Source organism: Dendropsophus ebraccatus, chromosome 2 (assembly GCF_027789765.1).
Source record: "Dendropsophus ebraccatus isolate aDenEbr1 chromosome 2, aDenEbr1.pat, whole genome shotgun sequence".
Classification (NCBI taxonomy): domain Eukaryota; kingdom Metazoa; phylum Chordata; class Amphibia; order Anura; family Hylidae; genus Dendropsophus; species Dendropsophus ebraccatus.
Genome location: NC_091455.1, coordinates 185,225,906 through 185,240,140, shown reverse-complemented (window position 1 = coordinate 185,240,140; position 14,235 = coordinate 185,225,906). Strand labels below are relative to the sequence as shown.

At 40.5% G+C, this 14,235-nt stretch overlaps 1 protein-coding gene across 3 annotated transcripts in view; it reads right to left on the bottom strand.

Moving 5' to 3' along the window:
- The window catches only part of DPP6 (dipeptidyl peptidase like 6), a 1,116,244-nt gene that overhangs the window by 122,991 nt on the left and 979,018 nt on the right, over nt 1-14,235 (bottom strand). For all 3 annotated transcript variants that reach the window (XM_069958878.1, XM_069958876.1, XM_069958877.1), the window contains one exon: nt 5,124-5,211. In XM_069958878.1, coding sequence (XP_069814979.1) covers nt 5,124-5,211 — 88 coding nt within the window. The remainder of the gene's footprint in view (nt 1-5,123; nt 5,212-14,235) is intronic.

Genomic DNA, 14,235 nt, shown 5'->3' with positions numbered 1-14,235 from the left:
TTTTAGGTTGGAAAACCTGTTTAAGGTCAGCCAATCCTCTAATTTCTTCAGGATAGGCCAACCATCTAATTCTAATGTGTATTCAAGATCAAGCAATTGACTTTAAACTGCCTGATCCTTTTGATCTTGGATAAGCGTTCTGCCCTTTACCATGAGAACACATGCTTGGCTTGGCATGTGTATGGGGGATCAGGAAAGACAGTAGTTGGTCAAACAAATCTATGTGATCATTTTTGAGTCATCTTTACTCAAACCACTAAGCTTTGTACCTACAACGGGTCTGGATAATCTGCTCTTTTTTGCCATGGTACTGAGGAAAATTTCTTATATTATAAAATTATAAGAAAGCCTGTTTTCTTTAACAGGAAATTGACTCCGAGAAGCTTATTCTCAGTTTGGATGGTAACTTGGATACAGAGCCCATGAATTTCTGTAATAAATTAACCTATCAATAGATAATATTGATTGCCAGGTAAATAATTGGTAATGATTCCCGGTAATAGCTGTGGTCCCAGGAGCTGCACATAATACATGACTGTCTTAAATGTCACACTGTCATTTGTTTTCATTATGTAACTTTCCATTACAAAGCTTGGCCTAATACAGGCCAAAAAAGCGGAGACTTGTACGAATGTTTATGGGGCATTATTACATTTAGAGATGCACAATAAAAAGAAATAAAACAATATAACATATCGATCACTAGAACCAGTGCTACTACCTTCCTAATTTATTAGTTTCTTATAGAGCATGACCATAAAATAGTCTCCATACAAAATCTATGGGCATACGAAGGTCCCATAGGGCCCCAAAACTTCTATGGGTGCTGTATTACAGCTCTTTAGAGATTGCAGTGTCCTACTGAGGGTGTTAAAGGAGAATTCCGGATAGACTCATTTTTTAGCAAGTGCTGAGAAGGGGGAGGATAAAAGAAATTACATGTTCTCACCTACCCCGGTTCCAGTACTGGTGGGCGCATACCGTTTCTCTGGTCCCTGGGGGCTCCTGATTTGAGCAGGGACCTGAGTCGTGATGTATTAGGTTCCCTCAGCCGGTACCCCACTACGGCCGCTGACTGGCTGAGCGGACCTTACACATTTCACATGGGAATCGGGGACCGTAGTGGCAGAATGCGGCCACCAGCGCTGGAACCGGGGAGGTAAGAGCATTTAATTTCTTTAAATTGCTTTGCCCATTATGATAGCTCTGTGCCACACCAGAAACATGTTGGTGTCTTCATAGAGGCTATTTGTCAATCAATCAAGGTTTTATTGCTCTACTGGCACATTGGATCCTGGATACAATATCACTATCATAGACAATAGCATTATGGTTGGTGTAGGTTAAACCTCTGGGATCCCCCTGATTTGGAGGATAAACGGTTTTTATCGCTATAGGCCCATGTTGAAGTTCCCTGCATGGGAACACAATATCATAACACTATGATATAGACCTTTTATTCTAAGGTTCTGGCAGTTTAGAATTACTATGGATATATCTATTAGAATGCCCCTCTTAGAAATCATATCATTTGGTTGTAAGTTAATGGAAACACTGGCCATTCCATGGTGGCTCATGGTCGACTTCTACACACTTGCATGGTTTAATATGGTTATTAAGGTGAATATATAGAATTTAGAAGTAATGGTCTAGTCTAATGGTTCTGGATTAGCGTTTTATGAGAACCCTGGGTATGCAAATAATTCAACTTTTTGGTTGCTTTTGCCACATGTATGCTGCTGGTTTTGATTTTAATTTTGCAACTCCAGCAACCTGTTTATTGCCCCATTGTGCTGCTCATGCTTCTGCTTTTCAATCTGAGCTCTTGGGTTAGATCAGTTAGATTACTCATCTGCAGCAGTGCACAGGGGCGTGTACAGGGGCGTATACAGGGGCGTGTACAGGGGCGTGTACAGGGGTGTGTACAGGGGTGTGTACAGGGGTGTGTACAGCTGCCGGCCAATCATCATTCATCATTCAAAGGGTGAAGTCTGTGTAGAGCAAGGGACAACTGACATTACTTCCTGCATTTGGTCTTTTTTTTGCTGATACAAATGACCAATTGGCCTGCAGTTTTATTGTAAGTGAGACACCTAGTGGCTAATTTTATAACAAAGTATTTTATAGAGAAAACAGACAAAAAAGTTATTAAATTACATTGCAAAGATGTAGTATATAACCTCTTCTGCTAATGTACCATATTTATTGGTAATGACAGTGCCCATTTAAATCCTCTATATAGACATAGGTGGCACACGTTGTACAGTAGGTCAGAGCAGATATCTATGAAGGATGAGCTTCACCTGGACAGATCTCTAGATCCGTCCACAGGAACCGAAGTCTATGTCACAAAGTCAGGGAACTTCACTTTAGCATCTTTTCCTCCCTTGTTAATGACCCTTACAGTGTCATTTCCATCCATCAAGCTTTTAGAGTAGTCATATGTCCCACAAGCGTCCCAATGATTTGGACGGAACGATCAGACTGTGAGCTTTGCCATCTCAGCACTTTTACAAGGCGTGCATATTTAATGTTGATGTCAGATTTTGTTTTTCAAGTTTGTCAGTATCTCTCTATTGGCAGTATTCAGAGGAAAGTGACGGTAATGAAGCATCCTAAAGAGAAGTGCCTTATACAGCAAAACATTTCAATTTTTTTTTTCCTATAAAACTTTTTATGAGTGCTATACTATTGGAAAAACATATCCTTATAAAAAAACATGTAAACGGACTATAGGACAACTATAAAATCTGTAATCTTAAACGATTCTCGTGCAGTGGTGGTTAGCATGTCTGAGGCTCCTCGGTTCTGAGGGTGGAATATTAATATGTACAGAACACTTGTAACTGCATCTATTATTTTGCTAGTATTATTGTGCAAACAGGAAACACTGTCAAAACTATCTAATAAGCAGAGATGAGTGAATCAATAGCATGAATCAAAGGATTTTCACAAAAAGCCTGTGCGGCTCTGCAATTCGGAAACTCTTTAGATTTGTTTCAGATACATTTTTTCAAGTGCCGGCTGCTGCTACAATCCCTACACATCCGCATGTCTCCAGCATCGTCCATCCATCACGTTCCATACTGTACTACTACTACCCATACACAGCCGCACACCTCCTGCCTTGTCCATAATGTTCCACTCCGAGTCATTTATTATTTTATGTGCCTCCCCAGAAAAACATAAATATAGCTGCATGCCCAGAACACCCCTTTAACCCATAAGTGTTGGCCATAGTGATAGCACTTAAAGGGGAATTCCCATCACCTTAACTTTTGTTAGATGAAGGGACATACAAAAGAAGGTAATTTTGAAAATGCTTTGAGTTGCTTTCTTTTAAAGTTTGGCCCCTTTCTTCTTCCATATTGTTGATAGCTTGTTGCCTAGGTTCTCGACCACCGCTTTCAGCGATGAGAGTGGTGACTGGGCTGCAACTCCAGACAGGTGGTCAGGATCTCAGGGAACATTAAGCTGACTGTGGTCACACAGTTCTCCAGGGGCTTGCATTGTCCCTGGAGACACATATAACCTCAGTGGGAGACACAGCAGAGCCGAGTGGCTCCAAACCAGGGAGCGAGCGATGATGCAGCAGTGTTGATCTGAATTATCGGTAGGTGGGAATAACCCTTTAAATTTACTTCAACTGTGGATGTCTTCTTCTGAGTTCACACACAGTATATTTCAGGCAGTAGGTCTTCATGGCAACCAAAACCAGGAGTGGATTGAAAACACAGAAAGGCTATATTCACACAATGTTGAAATTGAGTGGATGGCCGCCATATAACGGTAAATAACTGCCATTATTTCAATACAACGGCCGTTGTTTTAAAATAACAGCAAATATTTGCCATTAAATGACGGCCATCCACTTAATTACAACATTGTGGGAACAGAGCCTTTCTGTGTTTTCAATCCACTCCTGGTTTTGGTTGCCATGAGGACCTGACATGAGGACCAAATACAGCCTGAAATATACTGTGTGTGAACCCAGCCTTACTATGTCAAAGCCTAGCCTTCATAGGTTTACCAGGCTAAATCTACAGCAATGCCCCTCATGTTGGGGGCTTATAATACACTATGTCTTGGGATTTCCATTACACAGACAGAGAGATATAGGCTATAGGAGATAAAGCGTGAGGCCATGTTCACACTACATATGAGACTGCCCGCTCCGTGACCTGGCCGGGTCACGGAACAGATGGTCTCTGAAAAGATCATCCTGGCTGGCACTGCAATACCGGCTGGATGATCTTTATCGCCGCTAAGTTTTGATGCGGGCGCATCCGTGCGTGCCCGCATCAGAACTCCCCACTGCTCACAATGGAGCCGTTCGCTCCACTGTGTGCACTGACAGGATTATCTGCGACCGCTATTAAATAAATAGCAGCTGCAGAAAACTGACATGTCAGTTTTTTACCGCGCCGCTAGGGATCCTGGCTGGAGCGTATACTATAGGGGAGATTTATCAAACATGGTGTAAAGTGAAACTGGCTCAGTTGCCCCTAGTAACCAATCAGATTCCACCTTTAATTTTTCAAAGAGTCTGTGAGGAATGAAAAGTTGAATCTGATTGGTTGCCGGGGGCAACTGAGCCAAATCTAACTTTACAGCAGTTTGATAAATCTCCCCCTATGTGTATACACTCCGTCCGGGTAATCAAACACAAATAAACAACTCAAAGGCTATGTACTACAATGCCCTGCGCACATATCATGACAAGCGGAATACTCTGCATCACACAACAAATTCATTCATTTATTATTCTGCTTCATTGTGTTTGGTAACTATTGCAGAGCATATGCTACAGCACAGGGGGTCTATTCAGTCATCCACAGCCCCCCGGGGGTAACCAAACTGTAGTTATATTTACAGCAAACACACTACACAATATAACGGACAGATATTGATATCATAATAAATAAGGGAAAATGTTGAATGTTGTTAACCAGAAAGCGACCTCCGGCCCATAGATCCTCTCTTTATGTATAGGTGCCTATTTTTTTTTTTTTTTCTTTTTTGTTCCAAGAGCTGACAATTCTATTGAATCTCCCTACCCGTAGACACATTTATTGTATATGTAAAAGAAATGGTGGTTAATATGCACCACATTTGGGACTTACCAGTTGTTGACCCTTCGGACCCCATCCAGCATACTGGAGATAGGCTTTCTCTACTTCTACTTCTGGTGGGTTTAAGTCTGTGAGTTTACTGTAAAGAAAAGAAGAATTGTAATTAAATTAGGTTAAATAAAGATTGATCACATGATCACGCTGAGATATGTAATATAGCATATAAGAGGTATTTCCACCTCAGAGATTTAATGCATATTTATAATATATATAATAAATGTCTGAAAGGTGTGTGTGTGTGTGTGGGGGGGGGGGGGGATACTCCCTAAAAGAAACATAATGGAGAGGGAGCTGCAAATTGTGTCCATTAATCTCTTAAGACCTGAGTACAATGTTACATCTTCATTGCTGGTCATGTGGAACCCAGCAGAGATCCAATTTTTCAATTGTTAAAGGGGTACACCAGAGAGAATAAGAACATAACTGATTTGCATATTACCTCTACTTAAAGGGGAACTCAGATGATTTTTTTTAACTCAACTGGTGTCAGAAAGTTATATAGATCTGTAATTTATTTCTATTTAAAAATCTTAAGTCTTCCAGTACTTATCAACTGCTGTATGTCCTGCCAGAAGTGATGTATTTTCTCCAGTCTGACACAGTGCTCTCTGCTGCCACCTCTGTCCATGACAATATCCAAATCTGTATATTGTTCTGACACAAGTTCATTAGACTTTTATTCCCTTTGGAATATCACTTTAATTTGCATGTCCAATATAATATCCCCCCGAGACCTCTTGCTTTCTTCTTGCTTTAAAAACCAATAAAAAGCAATATAATCTTCAAATCTCTGGTTGTGGAATTCTATCAAATGGGTGCATCCTCAGAAATAGGATATTATAGGAAATATAAAATCCAATGAAAAGTAAAAGCCTTAACACCTTTATCCTCATCTAAATATGAAGAATACTTCATACTGGATGGAAACTTCTAAAAAGGACAGAAGTGAAATTCATTCTCTTCAATGACGGCAATTTACGTTTTGGTGGTTAATTCTTCTCACATCACTAATTTCCGTTTAGTGCTTAATTTTTCCATGTCATTGAGATAGAAGAAAATTGCACATTTGATCAACAGGATAGTAAATAGGCTCATGAAAAAAAAGACTGTAATTAAAACAAATGTTTTATAACAATGTTAGATCAAGCAAAGGTGGGGAAGAAAAAATGATTAAAACTAATAATTCCGACAAGGAAACAGACGAGTGTTGTCAGTTCCAGTCAATGTCTCATCTTTCAAAAGCACAAGATTCAATTACACTGACGAGTGAAGCATGAACCTTCCCGGATAAGCATTAAAACTCTGTAAAATGAGATTGTCACCAGTCACAAATGGTGACCTTAACATACATTGATCATTACATCTGTATATGAGTGGTCAACATAAATTCCCGATAGTCTAATAAAGGTGTCCCGGCTTCTTGTGACATCCTACAACAGGTGCGAGAAGACGACGGTGGAGTTGTCAAATGTTCCATGGAAATAGAAGATGACAGTGGGATGTCAGTCATGGGCTTCAGACATTACACCATTCCAGACTGTGTACAATGCGTCATTACAAGATTTTATGCTATATGGTTTTATAATCACATGTTCATAAGGTAGATGGATAGTATGAGTTTAGGTTCTCATGATTCTGGGAGTTACATATAAATCTTCATTTCATTGTGGCAGCGTCTAAAATATATCAGTATAGGATTCTAATTTCCGAGAAGAAGTATATAGTATATAGAGTGGTGACAACACTGATGTTTGCATGCCCCCGTGCCCTTTTAATACAATAGAAATGCCATAGTATTTGTGCGTACTGCACCACTATGTCTTCATGATACAGTATATGACCTTGGTACTCATCTACGCTGCTTTTTGCTGAAATTCATATTAAAGGACAAGTGCCATGAAAAACTTTTCCCCAGTAATTGAAGCACATTACAAAGTTATATAACTCTGTAATATGCTTCAATCACCTATCTGCCTCCCTTCCCTGTCTTTTCCCCCCTCCACCCCCCACCAGGAAGTGTAAGAAACTCACACAGACCTGATTACTGTCGTCACCATCACCAGGCAGCTCCTTCTTGTGAGGATGAGTCATCAGCAGGAGGGCTGCTCTAGGTCCTGTTACAGCAGCCCCCCTCCCCAGTCCAAGTGATGGCTTGCAGTTGTTCAGCCAATGGGAGCTGAGCAAGCTGAGTCACCTGACAAGGCAGGGGATGGGGGGGGGGCTGCTGTAACAGGAGAAGGAGCTGATAGAAGAGCTTGGTGACGGTGACAACAGTAATTAGGTCTGTGTGAGTTAGAACACTTTCTGGTGGGGGGTGGAGGGGGGAAAAGACAGGGAAGGGAGGCAGATAGGTGATTGAAGCATATTACAGAGTTATATAACTTTGTAATGTGCTTCAATTACTGGGAAAAAGTTTTTCATGGCATTTGTCCTTTAACCAATGGGAGGTGGGCCGGCAATGATGAGGTACTTATACGGTTTGGTGGTGTCAGAATCAACAATTAAACACCCTGGAATATATATTTTTGCCTTTATGGCGGAGAGTAGGCTATATAATGTGAAAGCTCTTGTGTATGCCTTGGTTTCTTCCCCTCTGATATAGTTCTCCCAATACAAACTACATTTCCCATTAGGGGTGGAGGACTATCACACTGCAGGTGATGAATCAGTGGCCTAGAACTTCTGTACCTTAACAGACACTACATACAGGGTCTCAGCGTATTCCTATAAGATGCAGCTTTAGCCGTTCTCTTTCCTGTGGATTTCTGTCCATCAATGATTATGGCAGGGAGAAGAGGATAGCAATGTGAGGTTACATCTCATAGAATACAGTAGAGAAACTGTACAAAGCAGAGAATAAAAAAAACCGAAAGCCAAGTAAGAGGCTCTGAAGTTAATCATTGTGGGAACTCATTTACTATATCACTGCATTCCTGGTCTCTATAGATAAGGCAGAGATGATCTCTTTAGCATCACTCTATACAGTATATGGAGAGACAAATGGTGGAACAAGGAGGATTGCGCCTGGTGGGTGAAAGATATTCTCCTGTATTTCACAGAAAGTCAGCCTCTTAGGGAAAACTGAAATCCTGTCTACAGAGAAAACTTGCTAAGGCTTTGTTGTTCACAGTGGAACCAAGGCTTTTATTTTATAGGCATGAAAATGTTAAAGTCAGTGGTGTACATAGACTAAAAGGGGTCTCGTACCAAAAATTAGAATGGAGCTAGTTACCAGAGAATATTTTTGCCCTTTTCTTTGTTCCTTTAGTACCATCAGTACATTCGCTTTACGTTTTGCACATGAATAGAATGCGCCAGTGTGGAGAATCCTGTGCCACAGTCCCTTTTCTGAACCGAGGCCTGGATCCCGCACATGGTGCCAGTCTATTACCAAGCATTGGCCCGAACTGGAGAAATGGTGGCGGGCCGGGGGGGAAACACCCACCCCTCTATGAATCAATGGAGCCGCGTCATAGAGGGGCAGGCGTTTCCTCCAGTGCTTCAGCCCGGTTCCCGCCTCCAGTGCTTCAGCCCAGGTCGGTGCTTGGTAATAGGCCGGCTCTGTGCACGGGAACCGGGTTAAAGAAAAGGAATATGTGCAAAACTTATAGTGAATGTATGGATGGTACATTTGCTTTAATCTCTGGATTAACTTCCTCTGATCCTAACCCAGATTCTCTGCAGCCATCATAGTAGGTCACTGATCCCACTAGATCATGGCCCTCTCAATCGAACGCTCCCAAAGCAGCCATATGTTCTGCCACTAGTCTACATACAGCCTTGGTAACGTCTACTTTCTCCAGCAAAACCCGTTCATGAGAAGTTTATATCTACAGTTACGACATTCAAAAAAGAAACTTGGAATAATTGAGATCTATCAGTTTATACCCAACTTCTGGAGTTTTCTTACAGTTCGATAAATCTTCACTTATATCAGGAGTCAACTTTCCTGCCACCGTCTCATCATGAAATAAGACACAGCTGCTCATCAAATTTCCCATCAAGCGGGAATGTTAAAGCTGGAGCACTTCAGCATCGCAGAACAATTGGAGAAAATGTAGTCGATGTCAGAGGGTTAACTAGAATCTAAAGCTGTACGTTCCTGCTCAGCCCATCAACCAGACAAGCACAATACAAAGAAATATGTTACTCATTGTAAGTAGAGCTTTGGACTCCCAATCACCATCTGCTCCGTGAGAACTAGACATTACTCTGTCATCATAATCAAGAGAATGTTTTGTATCTCATGTTTTCTTTGTCTTCAGCAGCTAAACAGGAGCGAAATCTGAACTGGTAGACAATGCATTGTAATACGATATAACACAAGAACTTAGGTTACGTGTCGCGTACGTGTCGTCCATTGTCAATTCTTGGGACTGGCCAATTCTGTTTCTATGATTACGGTCAAAACGGAAAACTTTTTGCTAAAACTTTTAGTCATTTCAATATAATTGGTATAATTTCCGAAACTGCAATGCTGTTGGTATGGCTTATCGTGAAGGACAGACGTTTGAGTTATTATAAGCCCGGCATTAATCATTGGTTCTGCTTATTCAATGTTAGATTGATGCCTGGTGGTTCTGCAAAACATTAGCGGGTAGTAACTGAGATAAGCAGGCAATGTGGTCATTATATAGAAATGGCTCGTTTCTGTTTTGGAAGGGGTTGTCATCCGTTCTAAATTTTGCTATCAATTTTCACTGATTGATCGGGTTAAATGTAATAAAGTTTGTTGAAGTACTGTTCTACACCAGTGCTTCTCAATTCCAGTCCTCGGGCCTCACCAACAGGTCATGTTTTGAGGATATCCCATACAAAGAACATCAGTGAGAATACCTGATGCACTGAGTATAATTATATCACCTGTGAAATACTAAGGAAATCCACAAAACATGACCTGTTGGTGAGGCCTGAGGACTGGAATTAAGAAGCACTGTTCTACACAAAAGTTCTATCTACTGGCTTGACTGCTTTAAAAATACAACTTGTCCAGCAAAAAACAAGTCCCCATATGGGTATGTGAGTTGGTGAATTAGGCCCTCAGAAAGCAATGATGCAAAAATTAAAGAAAAAAAATATATATATTGTTGCCTCAAAGTATTTGCAGTGCCAAGTGGTAAAATTACTTGCCTATTCCATTGCTCAACAGACAGGGCTGGATAAAAAAGAACCTGTAAGCTTTGACACACATTTTTTTTTTTTTACTGAAAACTGCTTTTTGGTGTTTTTTTCTGGCAGTTTTTCTGGTGTTTTCTCATTTTAGTGTAAATTAGTTTTAGTCTCTGGCTTTTTATCCACATTTTTTTTTACCCAGAAAAATAATGCGAAGACTTATTTGATTCCATGTTTTCCATTGAAGAAGAAAAAAAAAAAACACCAGTTTGCACATAGACATGCTGTTTTTTGTGCTGTTTTCCTATGGAGGAAAAACGTAATTTTTTTTTGGAACAGAAAAGAAAAACACAAAAACAAACAAAACACAATTTCACAAACCTGCAAACTCTCCAAAAAAACATCTTGGGGTGTGAATTGCATTTAATTTTTTTCCGAATGACTCTGAGCTTACATGTGACCATCGTATTTTTGACCTTCCAAAAAAAACAATTCTGGTGCCCTGCTGCCTGAACCATCAGCCATTGGGGTGCGCCCACTCAGCTTCTTCTCGCCAAACTAGCCTCGATGGATAGATCTGTCCTTGTACCCAAGCAGAGAGAACTATCAGTCAAAGCTCGTGGCACAGGGAGAAGCCAAGATGGCCAGCCCCAATGACTTCTGGTTCAGGCAGCATAAAAGTAATAACAGACTCTATCTAATTTTCTAAAGGTTATAGGAATAAAATGATCAAAAGCCAAGGTAGAAAGTCAATGTTTTGCAAGTGACCTCTCTCTTGGCCACAGGTCGCAGTCCGCCCCGGTATTATTGTAATACTATTCACTCAAGGCAGACACTAGGATATATTAGCATAAGTTCACACACTGCTCTTCGGGTTTGCATATTTCAGGCTGTGTCTTCTTTCACCTATGAAAAGGTTAAGCTACATAGCAGTAACTGCTCAAGTCGCCTACCTGCAGGATCAGCAGAGGCATACAAAAGTTAAATGTGTTTTTTCAGCAATTTACACAGCAAAAGAGATACAATTATTCCTTTTGAAAGCTAGCAGACATTCGTGCATAATCGGTGATTTCTGAAGCCTGCAGTGCTCATCTCATGGAATATAATCTTTATGTATTCTCTGATGCTTTACCAGGAAGCTACAATTACTGCTGGTAAATAGAAAGAGAGAGTAAAGAAGGAAAACAAACCTGGCACACCGAGAGAGGAACAAAATTGTGTGCCTACTGGTATGTTGAATGGTTTACTGTGTGCCCACTGGTACGCTGAGTGGTTTACTGGGTTATAGAAATTACATTTATTTATCCAACACTAAAATGGCTCTCCCTTTTGTAATACACACAAACATATATATATCGGAACATTATAGAATAAATAGATTAACCAGAATAAAAAGGCTACTTTCTTCCAAAAGCAGCGCCACCCCTATCAACGGGTTGTGTCTGGTATTGCAATTAAGCTCCATTCAGTTCAATGGAGCTGACCTGCGATACCACACACAAACTGAGCACAAGAGTAGTGCTGTTTCTAAAAAAAAAAAAAGGATTTTATTTTATAAGTGTATATAACACCTTTAAATACATAGTGGTATGCTATAAAAGGGGCAAGGTTGTGGAGGGTGCCATATGGACCAATAGGGTTACCAGGAAAAAGATGATAATAAAGTTCTAATATAAGGGATAGGGCAGGCACCTGGGGATTTGTTGCTGAACTATACTTTCCTATATTGACTTCAGAATCAAGAGATTTCTTGCTCAACTCTGCTCTCCATTGTGGCACCAAAAGACAAGAGTAGACGTGCGTAGACAAGGTGAGTATGGGTAAAAATATTTGGCTAATGCATGCAAAATTTAAAAGGATTATCCAGGATTAGACAAAAATACCTGTTTTCCTCACAAAACAGCGCCACTCTTGTCCTCAGTTTAGGTGTGGTATTTCAGTTCAGCTTTCATTAAAGGGGTTGTCCAGCGAAAATCTTTTTCTTTCTAATCAACTGGTGTCAGAAAGTTATATAGATCTGTAATTTACTTCTATTTAAAAATCTCAAGTCTTCCTGTACTTATTAGCTCCTGTATGTCCTGCAGGAAATGTTGTTTTATTTTCAGTCTGACACACTGCTCTCTGCTGACATCCCTGGCCGGGACAGGAACTCTGTCTCGGTTTTCTATAAATCCCCATAGAAAACCTCTCTTACTCTGGACAGTTCCTGTCTCGGCCAGAGATGGCAGCAGAGAGCACTGTGTCAGACTGAAAATTAAACAACCAACACTTCCTGCAGGACATGTAGTAGCTAATAAGTACAGGAAGACTTGAGATTTTTAAATAGAAGTAAATTACAAATCTAAATAACTGTCTTACACCAGTTGATTTGAAAAAAAAAAAAAAAAAAAAAAATTCGCTGGACAACCCCTTTAAATGAATGTTGCTGGGTTGTAATATCGCTCACAATCTGAGGATACGGGTGGCATTCCTTTTGTAAGAAAGCAGCAATGTTTTTCCAATCCTGGATAACCCATATAACTACTCTGCAAGGATTGGTTTGAGCACTGTACACACAATTTATTTGATCCTGTAGTGTATAGCGCTATCTGGGTAATATACGGTATTCTTTGGGCCCTGGGGTTGTTTATCTGGACACTGTGTGACATTATCTCCATAGTGTGTGGCTTTTTATAGGCATTATGGCTGAAAGTGTTACTATCTACGGGCAGTACAGATAAGAGTACATAAGCGTGTAAGCAGTATGATTGAAGTTGGTACTAGTTATTACCACTAATATCCGTTGTAGGATTATCAATGTATGGGAAGTATTGTATAGGTACTGTTGCTGGTACACTGGTATTAGAGATAGCACTGCTCTGTGCAGTAAGCTTTGTAGTTTTTTTGTAATGCTGGGAGGGTTAATTTGAAGTAAGTCAAGTTGTTGATGAACGCAATGTGATTATCCTCCCAGCATTACAAAGAAGCTACAAAGTTGCAGATTAAGCCAGTCAGGTACATCAGCTGTCTCAGAAGGGAGGAGGGGAAGACGAAGAGAAAAGCTCACACACAGATTTTTGTGTTTTCAGCAGAAAGCAGAAGCTCAAAACTGGGGGAAGGAGACTGAATAGATAAAATTAGTCTCACCATGGGCAGCAACATATCAAAAGTTATGTTTGAGTGGAATACCCCTTTTCAGAGATATATAGAATTGTAAAGTGCTGCGCAATCTGTTGGCGCTATACAAATAAAAATTATTTTTATTATTATTATTATTATAGGATCTTGTTATTTAATGGAAAATGTATATATTTACTATCTCCAATCGGCCAGGAGAGGCCAATGGCGAGGACAAGGTCCAGGCCAATTCTAACATTGCCGCAGAGTGTCAGCTATATGCTACAGCTGACATTTAGGCCTTACTGCTAGTGACATGGGTTCAACCAGGGTTCTGCCCCCTTGTTGTACATTTACTGCACTTAATGTTAAAAAGAAAGTTGAATCATGCCCCTTCCTGGAAATTTACAATTAGTTCCATACTTGTTATTATCTTTTGAGTCTCCTTCCCCTAGTTCTGAGCTGCTGCTTTCTGCTGAAGGCACAGAAAACTGGTGTGAGCTGTTCACTCAGTCTCCGCTCCTCCCCCCTCCTTTCCTTCTCTTCTGAGACTGCTCATGTAGACAGTATCCCTGGCTGGCTGTCTCTGGCTGGCTGAAAAGCAGTCGGGAGGAGAAAGATCAGAGTGGATATGGAGTGATGGAGTTTTCTTTGTCTTTAGCAGAAAGCAGCAGGCTCAGAACTGGGGGAAGGAGACTGGAAAGATAATAACAAGTATAGAACAAATTGTTAGACTCCAGGAAGAGGAATGATTCAACATGTATTTTACCTGACCAGAATACCCATTTAAGTACCTACTGTATGATACAGGGTAGAAAGGGAACAACAATGTACAGTTACCACTTGAGTTGCTAACAATGCCTGACGCATTTTAGCTGCATGCAGTTGAGAGCTC